Source organism: Eumetopias jubatus, unplaced genomic scaffold (assembly GCF_037043125.1).
Source record: "Eumetopias jubatus isolate StellerSeaLion01/CBP00866 unplaced genomic scaffold, mEumJub1_p1.0 scaffold_1, whole genome shotgun sequence".
Lineage (NCBI taxonomy): Eukaryota > Metazoa > Chordata > Mammalia > Carnivora > Otariidae > Eumetopias > Eumetopias jubatus.
Window position 1 is genome coordinate 125873831 of NW_028274807.1, and position 19958 is coordinate 125893788.

The window sequence follows — 19958 nt, forward strand, 5'->3', positions numbered from 1 at the left end:
GGGACCCTCACAGAAGGGTCTCAAGGTGCAGCCTGGCTCCTGTGGTGCCTATTTGTAATAGGAGGGACTAAACTAGACAGTTTCAAGTCCTTTCCAGCTCCCCAAGTTGTAGGATTCTTGGTTGCTGTCCACATTCAGGAAGGACATTAAATGCCTTTGTGTGACACACTGCCAGGCTTATCCAGGAATCAGGCTCCAAGGGTCATGACACAGGAGGGACCCCCACCATCCCGGGTGGGGCTGACACTGTCTTCTGTGAGACAGAATGGCCTTTGTCCTGCTAAAGAGAACCACACCCTGAGGACCTCAACCTTGAGGATGAGCACGGGGCACTTCAGGCCAGCAAGCCTGGGTTTTCATCCTGGATCCCCCTTTTTCAACTGGGTGACCCTTTCCTCCGGGAATGACAGCATCAGCCTCCATGCTCAGGCCCCCGCCTGTACTCGTAGAGGACAAAGAAATGGATAGCCATGGGCGGAAGATTCCTCTCCCACCCAAGAAGGGCTGCTCCCAGAGCAGGAAGGCCGCACTCTGACCTCTGCGTCTATAGTCACTTCCCAAAGGCCTGAGAGGAAGGGCAGGTTTGGAGGGCAGCTGGTGGAACTGGGAGACCGGCTGGTGACCGGCATGCCCTCTCATTGCAGGGAACAACAGCGTCTTCCAAGCCGAGCTCTGTCAGAAGCACTGGCAGGACCTGCCCCCCAGCAAGTGCCACAGCACCACCCAGGACTCCCGGAAGGAGACCAGCAGCATGTGGGCTCTCATGGTGGTCGCCCAGCTGCTGGCAGGTGTCGGGACGGTGCCCATTCAGCCATTTGGAATCTCCTATGTGGACGACTTCTCTGAGCCCAACAACTCACCCCTGTACATCTGTGAGTCACAGGCTTGAGGAGGGCAGCAGGGAGGGGGCCCAGTCCTGAAGTGGCCTTTGCTGAGGCCCCGAGGGGCTGAATCAAGGTTGGACCTTCTTTGCCCCACAACACAGCAAATGAGTGCTGAGGTTTGGGGAGCAGACAGATCTGGCTGGAAGGCTAGCTCTGTTACCTACCAGCTGTGTTATCCTGGGCAGGTGGCTGGGCCCCAGGGCCCCAGGTTCCCTCACCTGCAGAACGGGGCTAATAGTATCCATGCCCTGGGCAGCTGTGGGATTACATAAGTAATGTAGGTCACCCCTTAGCCCCATGCTGGGCACAGGGGAGCTCCTTACCAGCTCCTGGAACTATTGCTGTCTGATCCTCCAGGCACAGGCCAGGGTATCCGTGTCTTCCTGAACTGTCCACTTAGGGACAGCACAGCCTCAAGGAAGGACAAGCAAAGCAGATAACAAATGACCACCTGACTGCGCCCATCCTTCCCTTAGAACAAGCCACACTGAGCATTCTCGAGGCCCACGCCCCAAACCAGACAGAACTCCCGCACTGGCTCAGTGGCCCCACAGCTCCTGCCGCGGCCCCCAGCATCATACTCGCAGGGAGCCTCGCCCACCAGCACACTCAGCAGGAATCGTTAAGTGCTGGGGAGGCTTTCCCTCCTGGCAAGTGGATCTCTCTGGCAGCTGGCTGGAGGAGAAACAGCTTTGGTTCTGCACATCTCAGGATCTTGAGTGATTCTGGTCTTGTCTATGGGAAATGCCCTCGGTGTGGACTTGTTAGGGCCAGGGGACAGATGGCGTGACATCTCAGGAAACCCTCAGCTAGGGAAGGAACCTGGGGCTGCCACACTCTCTCAGGCTCCCTCGGTCTCCTTTGCCTGCTCCCCTTTCCAGCCATCTTATTTGCCATCTCTGTATTCGGACCGGCCTTCGGGTACCTGCTGGGCTCCGTCATGCTGCAGATCTTCGTGGACTATGGCAGAGTGGACCCAGGTGAGTGTGTGCCAGGGTGCTTGTCCTACCGCTCGTTCCACAAAGCAGCCTCCCCGGCCCCGGCCAGGCAGGGCAGAAAATTGAAGCTTCAACTCCAGATGCTTGGGCCCCCTCTTTCCCTCACCCCAGACAGCTGGGAGCAGACCGCGTGAATCCTCTGGCACAGGACCCTTTCTGTCCTCAGGAAGTTCGTAGCCGAAAACCTTGAGACCTGGGGCAGGGCCTCAGCTGTCGCCACCACGGCTACCCATCTTGGTGGTGGTATTAAAAACAGTTTTATGGTCCTTGGATTCTAAGGTGGTGTTTAATTATTTTAAGAAAAGATTTAATAAGAGCTCTTTTGAGGATAAAAAAAGCACTACATAAAATATACACATGGGTTATGATTCACATCATGCTTAACTCTGTGGGCACTGGCAGTAAACAAGCTGTTAATCCTGGTTCCACCTCTCACTGGCTGAGTGATCTTGAGCAAGTATCTATATCTTTTTGTGCCTCGGTTTCCTCATCTAGAAAATGGGGCTAATGATAGTAAAATAGAGTCGTTGTAAGGATTAGAACATGCCTGATATATATTAAGAGGTTTACAGGTATGAGCTCTTATTCTTCACAAAATGGTATGGACTAAATCACTGTGTATCTTAGAATGAGGAGGACATATGGTCTATAGACCACGGCACAAACACTGAGGTAACCCCTCATGGAGCCAGCCCCCCAGTGAATCCTACAAGAGCTCATGGCCTTTGTAAGCTTGTCCTATGCCACCCAGCCTCCCAAAGGGCAGGGAGAGCCAGCACTGTCACAGAGGGGCAGGCAAAGTGCTTTGGAGGCTCCAAGGAGGAGACAGTGCTCCTGCCCGAGGTGGTCAGGGAGGGCTTCCCAGGCAGCTGACATCTGCATTGAGCCCCATCGGTGGGTGCAATTTCTGCCTTCCAGGTGGAGAAAAATACTTGGACAAGGCCAAGAGGTGGAACATGTGTGGAGTGTGGTGGTGGTACAGAAAGCTCCAACTAGCCAGAAGATGTGGCTAGAAGGCAGATCTGAGCCAGACTCTCAGGAATAGTACTCCCACCAGTTCCTGGCACACAGATCAGAGCCTGCACATCACACAAAGAATGTGGACAGGCATTAAAGCCACCATGCTGCCAGAGTCCACAGACTCCTGTTCTTGGGGACCATCAGACCATGATGTCTTCCTTGAGGTGTCACCTGCCTTTACTTCACATGACAGGGAAAAGCCCGGGGGAGCTTTCTGCATTAGGGTCAAGCCTTCTTTGCCTTTTTACTGGCACTTCCTGAATTGGTTCTTGCCTCTTGGTTGCCCAAAGAGACTTGCAGCTGAGCTCCCAGTACCAGGGCCAGTGCCCAGCGATGCCTGGCATTGCTTGGCTGAAGACCATTCTGCTACCTTCTCCCTCCTTTCATGCCCACATAGTTTCTTTACAAAGAGAGACACAATGGCAGACTCTCAGATGCTGATGGGAGACATTGCCAGAAGTATCTCCTTTGGAGGCTCAGCAGCCCACTCTGATAATGGTTGTTCCCTCAGGCTCCTAAGGATTATGGGGCCTCCTTTCTTAGGGATCAATAAAGTTGGGAGGCAGTAGCAGGCAGTGGTTAAGAGTGCAGGCTTGGACACCAGGGAGACATGGGTTTAAAACTGACCAATGAAATAATACTTACCAGCCTTGACCTTGGACCAGTGCAAAGCTAATGTCTCTGATCCTCAGTTTTCTGATTGGTTGGAGGTGGGTGGATGCAGCCTCCTTCATTGTTATTCCTACCAAGGGTTGGGAATAAAATAAAGTGAGGCCAAGGTTCTGATTCCTTCAGCCTGGGGATTCTCTGATGTTCCGCTTTATGCTCAGTGGTCACCATGCTCCAAAGACCAGATGGCCTGGAGAGGGAATGCTGTCTTGACTCAGATTCTAGCTCATGGCTTACCTCTTCTGCATCATGGGAAGAAAGTCCCCCTGATCAGAGGCCCTCTTTCCAGCAAAATGAGAACCCACATTCATCCAGAAAACACTTGTTCCCTTTGCTTTCTTTCCCAGCTGCCGTTAACCTGAGCCCTGGAGACCCCCGGTGGATTGGAGCCTGGTGGCTGGGCCTGCTCATCTCTTCAGCGTCCTTGGTTCTCACCTCTTTCCCCTTTTTTTTCTTTCCTCGAACAATGCTCAGGGAAGTGGAGGTAAGGTTCTAAGAGCCCATGACTCCCTGCCTATCGAAGTTCAAGAAAGGGAGGTGTAGGAAAAAATAAACTGAACTGAGAAGCAAATTCTGGGTGAAATCTAAACAAGTTATATGACTCAGGACTTCTCAAAGGCTTTGAGAGGTGAGAGTGCTGGTGAATTTCCAAAAGACGGTCTCCCACCAGTGTCCCCTTACCATGTCAGCATCTCAGGCATCAGGAAGGTTCCGGGGAACGCAGTTCGGGAAACACCAAGTTCACAGTGAAGAGCCAGGAAAAGCTGAATATATGACCTGGCACAGTTGGCCCATCACGTGTGAACATGCAGGACTGAGTTGAAGGAGACCCCCTAGAGCTGAGGAGCGGGAGGGCAAGCTGAAGAGCGAGCTGACTATGGGCAGATGGACCTTCTGTGTGTCTGTTGGGGAAGAAGTCAGAAAAGGATGAGAATGGAAGACAGAGACGAGAAGTCTAGGAGGGGCTTTGATGTTAGGCCTAGGGTCTAAAACTTGTTCCGACCCCATGAAGTTCTGGGGCGCTGCAGTGACTGGGTGACCACGCAGGGGGCACCATGGCAGCTGGGCTGAGGTCGGGGAGTCAGGGAGGAGGGGAGGCTGGCCATCTGAAGAGGCCTGTGTAGAGACGGGGGATGAGGCTGAGCGCCAGGGCGGGGGCTGCTGCGCAGCCGAGGCGAGGGCAGGGAGCGATGTTCTTGGAGGGGCTGCCAAGGACTGAGCGGCCGACAGATTGGAGGAGAAGGGAGCCGAAGTGAGCCAGAGCCAGAGCTCAGCATTTGGCAGTGAGGTGTGTGAGATCTAGGCCGAGCTGTGGGAAGAGGGGCGGGGGTGGGAGAGCCTCCGCTTGTCTTGGGGAAGAATTTCAGAGGTTGTCAGTGCATTACGGTGGTTTGGGGGTCAGGCAAACCTGAGTCTGGGTCCAGATGCTGAGTGATCTTGGGCAAGTTTCTTTGTTTCTAAGTTTCCTTTAAAATACTGGAGATAGAGCACGAGTCTCAGAGGAGGCTGTGAGGAGTGCCGATGTGTGTGGAAGGCTGGGCATGGTTCCTGGTGTGGAGTAAGCACTCAGTGCGTGGGAGCTCCCGTGCCTGGTGGTGTGTTCCCCAGGGGAGCCCCAGTGGCATCAGGGCTCGGGGGGAGCCTTGCACACCGTGTGCAGGGGTTCAAAGCTGCAGCTGACGAGTTCGCAAGGGGTAGGCGATCTCACTGAGATGGTATGGGTAGAAGGTGTGGGCTAGGGGCCAGGCTGGAGCCTTGAGCAGGACTCAGCTTTGGGCCCAGAAGGAAGCAGGGACTCTATAGAGGAGACAGAAAGAAAGAGCTAGAAACAGAGGTAATTCTAGACCAGTGTATCTCAGAAGCCTGCGGCCCCTGGAATCTGAGGACAGGGAGGAAGTGTAGCCATGACAGACAGACAAGGGGTGAGATCTGATCGGACACCTTTTGGCATCAGTCAAAGGAAAGTTAGATATGAATGACATGCCCAGGGGAGTGTCGGGAGGCATTGTTGTGGATGTGTTCTGGCCGGCAGCCACAGCACTGGGCTCACTGACATGCAAGTAGCATTTGCTTCAAGAGCATTCTCTGGGCGCCCTCCCACCCACACCTGGGGCAGCTCAGTGCTGCCCGTCCCTGAGCCACCGAGACCAGGAGGGGCAAGGGCCCAGGGAAGGGTCACTAAAGGGAGCCTAGGCCATTAACGTTCACCCCCTTTGCTGCCTCCAGAGGTCTCCAGCCATAGTGGATGAGGCAAGGAAGATGGACGAGGTCAAGCCAAGAAGCTCCCTGGTGGATTTCATTAAATGTAACTAACTGACCCAGCAAAGTCCTGGGGGGCGGGCCTGGCTTGCAGTGAGGGTCAGGGGGTATCCCAGCCCATGTGGTGTGGCGTGTGGTAAGGGGCAGTAAGAGCAGGTGGTCCCATCTCTCAGGAGGGGTTCTGCCAGGGGTCCTGGTGACTGCTTCTGTGCAGGTTCCAGGAGACTCAGAGTTAAGCAGAGTCAGCCCCGCCTCCATGGTCCAGCCCCCGTGTTCTCTCCTCTCCTTTTACATGGAGGTGGCTGTCGTGTGAGGAGGATGTTCCCAGTGTTAGCTCTATTTCTATCCAGGCTTCGCCTGATATCTCCCAGGCATGTCCTCACTTTACTTAGCCCATGAGCATGTTGAGTGGGAGTCGAGCGGCTGTGTGCCTCTGGCCACTGAACATCTTGGTGCCTCAGATCTGCCCTGAGGAAGAGAGGAGGGCTGCCTGGAGGAGGAGAAAGGGCAGTGACTAGTCCCAAGCTACCCGTGTGGTGACTGCCATGAGGGCCCGGCCCCTGACAGCCATCTGTTTGCAGGCTTTCCCCACATCTTCCTGAGGCTGCTGATGAACCCACTCTTCATGCTGGTGGTCCTGGCCCAGTGCACCTTCTCCTCTGTCATTGCTGGCCTCTCCACATTCCTCAACAAGTTCCTGGAGAAGCAGTATGGCGCCTCTGCTGCCTATGCCAACTTCCTCATTGGTGAGTCTGGAGGGTGGGGGTGCTGCAGGAGCTGGGGGGCCCTGCCTGGGCCCTGCCTGCAGGAGTGGCTGGGCCCTCCTCCACCCATCCAGGGATGGGCGAGGCCAGACCGGACACAGACAAGAGCCAGAGGAGGACTGGCCCAGAGGAAAGAATTTTAAGGACATTTTTCCTGGTTAGCAATCTAGAATGTTCTTGGCAGATCTCTGGGGCCCCTATCATTCCAGGCAGGGGTGGGTGGAGGCTAGGGTCTGCCTTCCTCCCCGTCAGAGGGGCTGGAAACCTGACAGCCTCCCAAGGCCCTGACATCATCAGGGCAAACAGAGGAAAGAGAGAAGGTAGAATTTGGGGTTAGGCAAAATGCCTTGTGGTTTTTTTTCCTTTCTTCACCAAGGACTCAGATACATTCACTTGGGTAAGGAATATGTGGCCCAGTGATTCTGCACCCTGGCTGCACTTTAGGATCCCCTGGACAACTTTAAAAAAATACAGACACCCGGGCTCCCTGCTCAGTCAATGAAAGCAGAATCTCTGGGTGGGGCCCAGCGTTGGTATTTTGTGCAGCTGACATCGAGAGGCACTGATGTGGTCCCACCAAGTACCAAAGGGAACTACAGAGCCCAGTCCCCAGGTGAGCCTGGCCATATGGATGTGGCAAGGTGGTCAGGGCACTGGCTGTGACCTCACCCCTTTAACCTTCAGTCACCAGCTAGCACATCAGACAGGGACACCACCTTGGGACTCATGTGGTCACAGTAAGAAAGCAATGAGGGCCCAGGTAATGAAAGGTGCTTAATAAATGTACCTTCAACCCACATCCCTCTGGCTGCAAGGACTCCACTTGTTTCTTTATTCTTTGCACAAGCAGGGCAATCTGCTAAGTCAGGATAAGTCTGTAGATGTGCCTGGCAAACAGTAAGCACTCAGTTAATGTCAGCTATTACCACTGCAATTGAATGTATCAAATGTTCCTTCAAGTAGCCATGCCCCTTTGTCCATGGTTCAGCTCAGCGTCTGTGCCCTGCCCCCACTCCCAGTCCTGTGCACCCAGACAGGTTCTCTTTATCTGTAGGTGCTGTGAACCTTCCTGCTGCAGCACTGGGGATGCTGTTTGGAGGAATCCTCATGAAGCGTTTTGTTTTCTCTCTGCAAACCATTCCCCGCGTGGCTGCCACCATCATCACCATCTCCATGGTCCTCTGCGCCCCTCTCTTCTTCATGGGATGTTCCACCCCCACTGTAGCAGAGGTCTATCCCCCCAGGTAATGGGAATGAGAGGTGAGAAGATCCCTTTTGCTGAGGCCAGAGCCTGGATCGGGCTGCCATACGCTTTCCTTTCTGCTCCCTCAACTCTCTTCTCTCCTTTTCACTTTTTGATCTAATCTCTTACGTTGCAACTTAGAAAATGAAGTCTTGAATCATATGCTCAATTATGAGAAGAAATCTGAGGGTCCTAGGGGGCCAACAGCAATCAGGGTCAGGGCTCTGTTTTTTAAGAAGCACCAAAAACTAATGAGTTTGGTTTAAGGATGAATCTGTAGGGCTATGAGCCTCAGGAACCAGGAAATAAGCTATGTTTAGCCTCAGCTCTGTGTCAGCTACAATTACAAAGTATCCTTGAGCTGCTGCAGAAAGATGAGAGAAGGAGACTTGAAAAGATCTGGGAAAGAATAATGAAAATGATGGCCGACTCAAAAAATTAGGGCAGGTGAGGAAGAGGGCAGGTAAAGTATACCTGTCAGTTTGCATAAAGCAATCTGGTCCCAGGTTTTAAGTCTGGCTTCATGTTCAGGAAGAGCTTTAGAGGCCCATGAGGGGAAGGTGCTGAGCAAGGAGCATTTATTTTTTCCTGGGTGCCCCTTCCAACCACCTCTTCTTTAAGGTTTTGCCTAATGAGGTTGCAACATTTGGAGAAACTGTAACTTTCAGCCTTGGTGTTTTCTCTTTTTCTTTGAAATACCGTCTTTTGTCTTTGGTGGGTGAAGGAGAGAAGGGGTACAAGGGAAGGGAGGGTTGCTCAGGGCAGGAACCCCCACCCAGTTTGTATTGTTCTGCAGGCTGACTATGGATTGAGAGAAGCCGAGAAGACTTTGAGCCTTCGGGTGGTTCTCACTAGGAGCTTTTTTAAAAAGATTTATTTAGGGGAGCCTGGGTGGGTCAGTCAGTTAAGTGTCTGCCTTTGGCTCAGGTCATGATCCCAGGGTCCTGGGATCAAGCCCCACATTGGGATCCCTCTCCCTTTGCCCCTCCCCCCACTTATTCTCTCTCTCTCTCTCTCTCTCTCTCAAATAAATAAAAGAGAAGGAGAGGGAGAGAGAATCTCCAGCAGACTCCCTGCTGAGCGCAGAGCCCAACACAGGGCTGGATCCCAAGACCCTGAGATCATGACCTGAGCTGAAATCACAAGTCAAACGCCTAACTGACTGGGCCACCAAGGCTCGCCCCCCCCCATGGGGAGTTTTTAGCACAGGGCTTTGTCATCAGACTGGGGTGAGTTCTGGCACAGTGCTTTGTAGTTGGCGAAAGTTACTTTTCTAATCTTCAGTTTTCTTGTCACGAGAGTTGTGATGGCAGCATGAAAAGTCTTGGGCGCTTTGCTTGGCACATAAGAGATACCCCATTAATGTTAACCATCAGCAGTGTAATTATTTTAGCAGAGCCCTGGTCTGCGATTTGTCAGCCTATCCCAACCCCCTCTCCCCCGCAGAGAACAATCGTGACTGTCAGATGAGGAGGATGGTAGGAATGGTGAGATCAGCTGGTGAAACCCCCTGGATTGTGGTGCAGGGGGGATGCAGTGACCAGGGGCCCCAGCCTTCCATCAGCCCAAGCCCGGGTGGAGGAAGAGAGAAAGGAAGTATTGCCTGTGACTTTGGTGTAGCATCTGCCATCTCTTTGATTGGAGTCCTGGTTGGGTGGTTGGTTGGTTGTCGTAATGCCTTTCTGCAGTGTGGGGTTTGCTGACCAGGTCTTTCTGGCCAGCACTTGATGGTGCCATGAGCACTGACCAAGCAGGGCATTCACCATTGGCTCCAACAGGCGTAATTCAGATCCCAGGGTGGCGCTGGCCCAAGACAAACGGAGACACACAGGCACACGAACCAGGCAGGGAACTCACGCTGGGCTGGCGTGGGGAGGTTTTTCTTTGGTCTTGCTTTGTTTGATTCCCCATTTCCTGTTTTGCTGGCAGGACATCAAGTTCTATACATCCGCAGCTTCCTGCCTGCCGCAGGCACTGCCTGTGCCCAGACTCCATCTTCCACCCAGTGTGCGGAGACAATGGAGTAGAGTACCTCTCACCCTGCCATGCTGGCTGCAGCGACGTCAACATCAGCTCTGTGGCCTCCAGGCAGCTGGTAAGGGCCAGAGAAGGCCCGTGGGGGTGTCTGCGCTCAGCGCGTGCCCTCTCACACCACTCCTCGGCTCCAGGATGGGCAGAACGCCACCCGCGCCTCACTCACTCCCAGCCTCGTGGTCTCTGGGCCACACCTGCCCTCTCTCCACCTCTCCTTCCCTAAGGTCATGACCAGATGCCTACAGCCCAAAGTGAATTAAAGGTTGGCTGATGTTCAAAAAAATTCACATTCCTGAGGCCCAACAATGCTCAGAACAGAAACGAGCCAAAGCAGTCCTTCAGCTGAGGCCTTAGAGTCTCATCCTGATGGATCCTAAGGGGCATCTCTGGGTCCTGCATCCTGCCTGTGTGGGAAGCCACAAGGACAGGCCCAGAGAAATTGAGAGCAGAGGGTCTTCTGTGATCTGAACCCAGAAGGTTAGAGCTGGAAGTGTGATCTAGGGCATTTGGTTGAACCCCTCAGCCCTGATGTGTAGCTATACAACTGTCCTGAAGTCATGCAGCTATTTAGGGGCGGATGTGGGACTAGAACCCAGGACCCTGCCTCAGTCTGGGGCACATCTGTTCAAGGTCATGTATCTGCTGGCCACCGGCCTTCCACTTGTGCAGCCCACGTTCACTGGGCCCACGAGGTGAGGTTCTACCAGCCCTCGGAGGGCTACGGCTCCTGACTTCTAGGGTCAGCCAGCAGCAAACCAAGTCAAGACATCTGTTCAGCTATTCAGCAAATACTTAGTGAATAGCCAGCAGAGCCACGGATGTTGAGGACTCAGACAAGGTCCCTGCTCTCGTTGAGTTTGCATTCTATCAAATAAATGTACAAGGTAGTTTTAGAATGTATCCCATGCCACGGAGAGACTTAATGACTAGACTCTCTAGTTCCTGGGGGCCTCCCTGCGGAAGTGACATTAGAACTGAACAACCAGAAGAAGAAAACCCTAGGAAGGCCTGGAAGCAAAGCCTTCCAGGTAAAGGAACAGCAAGTGCAAGGCCCAAGGGCATGACAGAGCCGGGCACAGGATAAAGCAGGGAAGGCCAGGGTTGGCGCTGAGAGGCATGTCACACCCAGGGCAAGGCTGGGCGGGCCGGGCCCTGGAGTTGGATGTGCCTTCTCCTAAGAGCAGTGGGAAGTTCGCGCAGTTCTGCTAAGGATGCCCTAAGGAGAAGAACGTGCCTCATTCCCTTAAGCCCGTGTGGAGGGCACAGACAAGGCCAGCCCCCGCTTAGCACCCTCCTCTGAGAGCACAGGGCAAGGCTGCTCCCACAGCCACCTCCGTGGGCCGAGGGAGGACAAAGAGCGCAAAGAAGATGGTCTCTCTATGGCCTTCTAGTCGGAGGAGTCTGTGGTGGCTTCTGTGGTTTTCTTATCTTTATTTACTTACTTCTGACTCGTCTACTTCCAGAAATCATCTCGATAGGTTTCCAACAATAGCACAAATCCATTAGCATAACATCAAGAAAAGACAGTAAATTATATAATAAATAAAGATAAGAAAACGCATTCTTCTCCTCAGGGCCGCCCAAGGCCAGTTGTTCCAGAGTACTGCGCCATATGGACTTGCAGACTGGAGCCAGGGGCCTCCTTCCCTAGGGTCCTTCACGGACAGGAGTTCCTCTCAGGCAGGAAGCTCTGGCAAAGGCCTGACAGATGAAGAGCTTCGTGGGTTCCACTGGGTTCCCACTGCTGTCTCCTGTCTATCCCATCCTTACCCTCCCTGCATGAAGCACACAAACAGCAAACACAGCACCCACAGGACCACTGAGGCAGTGCAGAGGGCGGCCTGGCCCCGAAGAGAGCCCTCCCGGCCCCTGGTCCCAAGCTGGGTAGACCTTGCCTGGCGATGGGGTCTGCATGTCCTGCTGCGGGTGGAACTGCGGGAGGGGCCCAGCCCCTGCTCCATGACCGGTTTTGGTGAAGACGGTTTTGATGGCCCAAACAGTGGTCAGAGGCGGTATCCCGTGGGGCACCTCAAAAACCTCCCCAGGTCTGCCTGCTCTCCAGCCTCACACGCAGCATTGCCCAAGGGACTCTGGCTGGAGCTGGTACCGGCGTTTAAAGTGTGTGGTGGTGCGGATGATGACAGCAGATCTCCCCCCTCCCCCTCCCTCTCCTTTCCAAGATGTATCTGAACTGCAGCTGTGTGACCGGGGCGTCCGCTTCAGCCAAGTCGGGATCGTGCCCCATCCCCTGTGCCCACTTCCTGCTGCCGGCCATCTTCCTCATCTCCTTCGTGGCCCTCATTGCCTGCATCTCTCACAACCCGCTCTACATGATGGTTCTGCGGTGAGTGCGCCTCTCAGTCCCCCATGCCCCCAGCTTCTGTCTCTCCTCCTTTCCTGCCCCTGAGAGACCCCACCCCCGGGAGGGCAGAGCCATGAATGGCTGAGCCTCCGGGAAGCCAGGCTGCCTGGCTCCACATTGTGGAAATGCCTGAAGATTCACTTATGTTTAAATCCTGAAAGAACTAAGAGGAAGGAAGAGAATTCAGTTAGATGCACAAAATCCAGGGGGGGAAATGTGGAAAGTTCAGAGACAGAATGAGGGCTTTGAGAAAGGATGAAAATAAGAAAAGTGTGCGAGGAGCCAGGACCAAGTTCTCAGGTCAGAAGAGAGAGGCTGGCCAAGGTGGCCCTTACAGTGGCGGTGGAATGCCTCTGAGGTTTTGAGAGGGAATTGACCCTTCCTTCACCTCACCCTCTGCCAAAGAGAAAACAACATTTCAGCCAAGTTCACCTAACCCACCTCTTTCCTGTCCTCACCCCTCTTGAGAGCAGAGAGGGAAAAACACAGGATCTGGATTCCCAGTGCTAGGGTCAAAGGCCCAGCTCGGCCGTACACTGGCTGGATGTCCTGGGATGTTGCCAACCTCAATGAGTCTCAGTTTCCTCATTTATGAAGAGGTTCATGATATTGACCACAAGGGATTGGTGTCAGGATTACCTGATAAATTGCTTTGTAGATGTAAGGTAAATTCTAAGAATTATTAACAGCTGCTATTGACCACAAGGGACTGGGTGTCAGGATTACCTGATAAATTGCTTTGTAGATATAAGGTACTCTATATATTGGTTAATTATCACTATTAGCCAAATTCTAAGAATTATTAACAGCTAGCTAGATGCCAATGACCTATTTTCCCCAAAGGCTAGGAGATGAAGAACAGAAGCAGCCACCTGTCAGGGCCTGGGATTTTACCCTGTTGACAAGTTAGCTTGCAAACTACCAAGCTCCTATTTTTTTAAAAGATTTTATTTATTTGACCAAGAGAGACACAGCGAGAGAGGGAACACAAGCAGGGGGAGTGGGAGAGGGAGAAGCAGGCTTCCCGCGGAGCAGGGAGCCTGATGCGGGGCCCCATCCCAGGACCCTGGGATCATGACCTGAGCTGAAGGCAGACCCTTAATGACTGAGCCCCCCAGGGACCCCCCAAGCTCCTATTTTGTTACTGTTTCAAGAATGCTGGCAGCAGACAGGAGACTCCTGGTTCAAAGACAAAGGCCTGTTTCTCACAGGTGCATGCAAAGAGCAGGAACTTTGCATCATTTATCCTTGTGCCCCACATCTCATGGAGTGACCTGGAAGACCCAGGTGTATGAGTCACATGCCGTGAGCTTCTGTCACAGTGAGGAACACTGAGCTTGGGAAAGCCACCTATGTAGACCAAGCCTGCTCTTGGTCTAGGGTAAGGTTTTACCCCATGCCTCCAGGTTGCTCATTGCAACCACAGCCCTGAGAAGTAGCCCAGGAAAAGAGCAGTCAGAACCTTGTGTTCTTAGCATATTCTCCAGGAACATGTGGGGATACTCAGGGCCACAGTATATTGCCCCTCCCAACACCATCAGCACCCTCTTTCTACCACTCCCCACCCTATGCATTCCAAACACCGGTGCTTTCATCCAAGGCCCTTGAGGGGGGTTACCTCTTGCACCAGGGCCAGATGGGCCATGGTGGACCCTCTAACCCTGAGAAATATCTGTGGGTGGCCATGATGCGGAGAGGGAACAGGATAAGGACATTTCACAGGGAAGTTGCTGAGCAGCAAGTAGGGGGCAGTCCCTGTCCACCTCCCAGAGGATTCCATCAAGCCCCAGAGCTAGGGAAGCTGTGGAGGAGGAGCATCATTTCAACCACAGGATGGGCTTTCCTAGAAAACCTCTCCCTTTTTTTTTTTAAGATTTTATTTATTTATTTGACAGAGAGATAGAGAGCTCAAGTAGGCGGAGTGGCAGGCAGAGGGAGAGGAAGAGGGAGAGGGAGAAGCGGGCTTCCCGCAGTGGGAAGCCCGATGCGGGGCTCCATCCCAGGCCCCTGGGATCATGACCTGAGCCGAAGGCAGACGCTTAACCAACTGAGCCACCCAGGCGCCCCAAAACCTCTCCCTTTTAAGTCTGATCAGGGGCTGGAGTGAAACTAAAGAGGCTCCAGGATCCCAAAATCATTTAAAGATAAATCCCACTGGCAAAGATGGGAGAATGGATGCAATTTAGTGTGAAGAAGGTGAGCCTTAAAGGTGACCGTGTAGGCGACCCAAGTGTTATTTGTACCCTGGCCCCCAACCAGGCATGGAAATACAGGCTGGGAGGGAAGGTTCACCAGAAATGTGGAAGAAGAGAGTGGTCCAAACACCAGAGTTAGTTCACAGCTGATGAGGGCAGACACCAGGAGGGGCTCAAGTTGTCCATCAGAAGCCGAACTGGGGTGCTCAAGCCCCATTCAGTCCAGAATCTAGGGGCATCTGCCCAGGGACAATGACCAGGACTATTATGAATTTGGGCCACGGGAGGGTCCTGTGGGCATAAAGAGAGCATCCATTAGATGGAGATTTGAGGCACTTTGCATGGGACGGGTCCTAAGTGGGTGCCTCAAGCCCATGAGTATTGCTTTCACTGGGCCACCCTTCAGAGGAACTGGAAGAGGGCCCCTTTCCACGTTGCTAGCAGGACTGTGAGGCCAGAACAAAATGTGTGCAGAGACCTGAACATTACTTCTGAGTTCCCTTCCTCGATGTCCCCTCCGCCCCAAATGCCCTTCCCCCACAGGCACCCCCACCCAGGAGTGTGGGTGTTCAGAGCACGAAAACCCTGGTGCCTCTGTAGGCCACCTCCTGGCTCCCCACCTTGTGGATGGGGTGTCCTCCCTCTCTGCCCCCTGCCCAGCTGGGATGGCAGGGCCTGGCAATACCACCACCAGATAGCTTCCCCATCTCTCTCTGAATCTCCTTCCTCAGCCAAATGCTTGTCCTCTCTTGAGGGAAGAAGGGTGGGGGCAAGACTGGCTATATAATTTGTAGGACCCAGTGCAAAATGAAAATGGGAGGCTCCTGGTTCCAAAATTATTAAGAATTTCAAGACCAACCACAGCAGAGCATTAAATCAAACCTGGGGCCTTTCTGAGGGCGGGGCCCTGGAAGACAGCAGAGGCCCCACACCCACAAAGCTGGCCCTAGGTAAAGGATTCTTTCAGTTGCACACAGAAGCCTATGGCCCAGGGGCCTTAATCACACTCTCATCAGGGCTGTCTTTATTGCTCTTCACACTCTATGGGAGTTGTTCAGACCTGCTGCTGTGAACACACCCTTCCCCATCCTTCTCTCCATTCCCAGCCTCTTTTGCCCTCTGCCTCTTGAAGGGGGCAGGGGCAGCCCTGAAAATCACAGAGGCCAGAGGTTCTCAAATTTGAGTGCGCAACAGAATCTCCTGGAGGGCTTCCTAAAGCGCAGAGGGCTGGGCCCCACCCCCAGTGACCTGATTCTTAGGTTTAAGATAGGGCCTGGGAACCTGCATTTCTAACGAGTTCCCAGGGGTGGGGGCTCACGCTGCTGGCCCAGCGATCAGGAGCACGCGGCCGAGGTGAATCGAGTCAGCCAGCTGGCTGTCAGTCCCCTTGAGGGTAGGTTCTAGCTTGCTCTGAGGCTGGCTGCCACTGACTGAGTCGGGGAACAGCCCCGAGTCCTCTGGCTGCTGACTTCCTATCTTCCTTTTCAGCGTGGTGAACCAGGAGGAAAAGTCATTTGCCATCGGGGTGCAGTTCTTGCTGATGCGCCTGCTGGGTAAGTGCCTGAGATGCCCCCTTCCTTCTTGAGGAGCGGCGCCGGGGCATCCGAGGGCTGTGAGGTGCAGGGAGGGGCTGAGGGAAGCCCTGTCTCATCTCTGCGGTAAGGAGAGGCCGCGCATCATCAACACATAGGCAAAGGCCAAGACCCTATATGGGCGGTTTCCCCGTTACTTGAGGTTAGGAAGGATTCCATCTAAGGCATTAATTCCAAACAAAACTATGTAAGAAAAATGAAAAGTGGACACAGCTAGGATACCTAATAAAGAATTAAAGGCAGGTATTTTTTTCATCTCTCTCCAAGAACTGGCAGTAGGAACAAAACCCTGCATTCCGGTCCCAGCCAGAACAACAGCTGAGCCCAGCCCTGGCTTCCCTCCCACTTGACAAAACTCACTCCTCTTGCCTCTATTCTGCAAATGTTTCTCAGTGTGGGGCCCTCTGCCGGCAAACCCGGCCTACACTCAAGCAGCCCAGAGCCCACGGAGAAATGGAGCCGTGCGCAAATGGTCAGCAATGCCCCCCAGGAGGGCCAGCTGCCTGCGGGGAGCGGGGAACACCCAGCCCTCCCTGGGGGCCTGGGCTGGTGGGGGGGTATGTGTGCCCCTCGCCCGCCCTTTCCCAGAGGCTCATGCTAGACCATGCCTTCTTGACCCATCCAGGCAGTAATGTGCAGGCCCTTGCAGTGCCGGGCAAGCCAGGTAAAGAGATTACGTTCAGCTGAGTATTGATTAAGGACCCAGTGGGTGCCCAGGGCAGCGGGGAGTAGGGCAACTGCAGTAGAGGGACTTTAGCCACTCTCAGAGTGTCCTTGCTGACCTCCAGTGCTGAAATCCCTGCAGAGCCTGCTGTGCCTTATTATCCGGGAGCCAGGCTGCAGTTGGCCCTCCAGCAGCTTCCATCATCCTTCTGGCCTGTGTTGGTGATGTCCCTTCTGGGGCCTGCTGAGCAAGAACCCGTGCAGGGCCCTCTCCCCCAAAGGTTGGGTGAGGGGTGCAGATGAGGACCGAAGCAGCCTTTCCACGGGGTCTCTCGGTGTCGAGCCCCTTGTTGCCCTCGTCCCAGCACTGCCCCTTCAGAGCCTGCTGCTCAGTCCTATGTTACCGGCATGGAGGATGCAGGGCAGGAAGCACAGCCAGCGGCCAGGATGGGCTCTGAAGAGCTTCTCCCAGACACCTGGAAAACAGCCACTGTCCCACCGCTCACTGCACCTTCCGCCTTGTTTTGTCACTTGAGCTCAAACAACTCGATATGCGATCACGGTTAGAAAATCCGGGCTAGAGGCATTCCATTCATTATCACCCAAGAACGCAATCGCACTCTGGGGTAGAAAGAAGGACTTCACATGGATAAAACCCAGCAAGTTTAAAAATTACCCACTGGGACTGGCTGAAAATGTTTCTGGACTGCGTTTCTATTTAGGGTAGCATCCTTGGTGGACAATCCCTGTGGCCAGTTTCCATCCCCTGCTTAGCCAGAGACTTGGAAGTGAGCAGGGTCTGAGTAGAGAGGCTGGTTCTCAAAGGTTCCCACTTATGGGTGGAGCCACAAGCAGATCTCCTCAAGCAGCTTCTCATAGCACCCTCGACAGAGTCGATGAGGCTGTTCTGAGCACAGTGGTTCAGGGTGTGGATCCTGGATGAATCCCTCCGCAGTCCAGTGACTGCCCAGAACTGTAGCTAACAATACAGGGGTCATCCTGAATACTTAACAGAAGGAAGGCATAGCCTCTGCTGGATCGGGGCTCACCACTCAGCTGTGGGGAAGTTCAGCTCTGAGCAGCCAGGGTGTCGGGGGTCTTCTGGGGGGGGGGTTTGTCTAAGCCAGCCGGGCAAGTCTGGTGTAGTGGAGGAGCATGGGCTTCGAGGAAACTAGGGTTCAAAGGCCAGCCCTGACCCTCTTGGCTATGCAAGCATGAGCTAGCCGTGCCTACCTTCCTCCTCCTTAGAACAAGGGCACCCACCCGCCTCCAGGCCCTGTGAGGACGTGAGGGGTCGATGCCCTCAGGAGACCCCTGCCACACGGTGGAGGTCAGCATATCTCCACCTGAGACCAATCCGATGTGAGAACTAGGTTGTCGGTCTGAGCTGGCAGCTAGGTGACCTCTGTGACTCACTGCCCTGACAGGATGGCTCAGGTCTCTTTTCTCTTCTAAGCCTCTAGTGAAAGAGGAATTCAGCTGTCACAGACAGCGATTTGGCTTTCCAAAGTCGCTTCGGTTCCCAGGGGTGGGGCAGAGCCATTCTCATTCATGGGAACCATGCAAGGGCAGCTGGCGGGGGGGGGGGGGGGGGCGGGGGGGCTTGCTCCCGACCTCGCCGGGCACCTCTGCCTGCAGCCCCATGTAACCTGGGCTCTCTGAACTCTCTTCCCATGGATGCCAGCCTGGCTGCCATCTCCAGCCCTCTACGGCCTCACCATCGACTACTCCTGCATCAGGTGGAGCTTGCAGTGCTCGGGGAGGCGTGGGGCCTGTGCCTACTATGACAATGACGCTCTCCGAGACAGGTGAGGGCCCAGCATGCCCCCGTGGCCCGGGGTGGGGGGTGTCAGGCACTGGGCCAGAGCAGAGGGCAGCCATCTGCTGCGGTGCCCCTTGTGGGGGCTGCCAGGCTCCCAAGGGAGAGGCCCAGAGGAGTGCTGCCACAGACAGGGAGCAGGGGTCACTGGTGAAGAGAGCCATGCACGTACTGGAGTGTGTGTGTGTGTGTGTGTGTGTGTGCGCGCACACGCGCACGTGCTGCTGGGAGCTAGCCCCTAGTCTACAGTCCCTCAGGAGAAGGAGTCGCAGAAAGAAGTTTGTCAAAGGGAAAGGGCTAGCTGGAGTCTGAGGCAAGGCCATGGCTGTGGGACGATGCCAGGCCAGCTCCCGCTGCTCAGAGACAGGTGGCCCCATCGTGGCTCACAGTAGAAGTCAAGGGTGGGTGGGCCTACACTGTCTCAGCGGGCCCAAGCCCAGCTGCAGCTTCATTAGTTCTGTACCCCTTCCAGCCACCTTACTTGCTGCCATCATCACATAAACCAGAAACTATGGGGAGAGTGGGCTTGAGGGGGGCTGAATGGTGTGGGGGTGGCATAGACGGCCAGGAGAGGGGTGCCCCAAGAGGGCAGCAAGCAGGTACCCCTCTTCTTCTGGCTCTGCTGGGAGGACTGGACCCTCCAGACTGGCTGGGGCTGCAGTGTTGCCTCTGGCCCTGGGGGAGTCACTGATGCAGGAATGAGGACCATTGAATTAGGAGTCTCATGCCTCCTGGGAAGTGGTCCCCACTAGGGTGGTAATGGATCCTTACCTGAGTAGTGACAGCATATTCCCTGGGCCACTGTGAAAGTGATGCTACTCTTCCTAATGGCCCTGGCCCACAGCACGGCCACAGAGCCTCCACACCCCCTCACTGGTCTCGTCTTCTCCTGCCCCACAGGTACCTGGGCCTGCAGGTGGGCTACAAGGCGCTGGGTGCACTGCTGCTCTTGTTCATCAGCTGGCGGGTGAAGAAGAACAAGGAGTACAACGTGCAGGAGAAGGCTGCGGGCCTCATCTGACCCCTGACCCTCGGCCCAGACACTGCCCTGTTCCAGAAAGTGGATCCTGCCCCTCCACGCCTGCCTGTATTTACTAATGTTAACACATCATTTCATCATTTCCATTTTGTTTTCTAAATAAGAGAAAACCCCAGTCACCATTTGCCCTCCCTGCCTCCGCCCCCACCCCAGGATTCCTTAGGTCCACTGTGTACCTGGGCTGGATGGGTACTGAGCTGAAGGGCCAGGTGTTCCCTGGCTCCTTGGGAGGCACCTGTGTGTGCCCAAGCTCTCCTCAGTGCTGGATCCCCCAGCAAGGATGCCCACTGAGGCAGCTCCTGCCCCATCCCCAGCCTTGTGGGTGGGGCTGGTTTCCTAAGTGGAGAGAGCAAAGCATTATCTTCCCAGGGGAAGAAGGGAGAGGGCTGCGTTATGATTAATGGCCAGAGGCAGGCT

The 19958-nt window shown here is 54.5% G+C and overlaps 1 protein-coding gene across 2 annotated transcripts in view; it reads left to right on the top strand.

The window, feature by feature from the left end:
* SLCO2A1 (solute carrier organic anion transporter family member 2A1) overlaps positions 1–19523 on the top strand; it is an 81900-nt gene extending 62377 nt beyond the window's left edge. Inside the window, exons 4-14 of one of the 2 annotated variants that reach the window (XM_028099218.2) lie at positions 645–872; positions 1766–1864; positions 3919–4055; positions 5798–5876; positions 6412–6576; positions 7649–7838; positions 9767–9932; positions 12052–12215; positions 15917–15981; positions 18368–18491; positions 19403–19523. In XM_028099218.2, the coding sequence (XP_027955019.1) occupies positions 645–872; positions 1766–1864; positions 3919–4055; positions 5798–5876; positions 6412–6576; positions 7649–7838; positions 9767–9932; positions 12052–12215; positions 15917–15981; positions 18368–18491; positions 19403–19523 (1538 nt within the window). Of the gene's footprint in view, positions 1–644; positions 873–1765; positions 1865–3918; positions 4056–5797; positions 5877–6411; positions 6577–7648; positions 7839–9766; positions 9933–12018; positions 12216–15916; positions 15982–18367; positions 18492–19402 lie in introns of both variants that reach the window. The other variant, XM_088021177.1, reaches the window with a different exon arrangement.
* Positions 19524–19958: the final 435 nt, after the last annotated feature.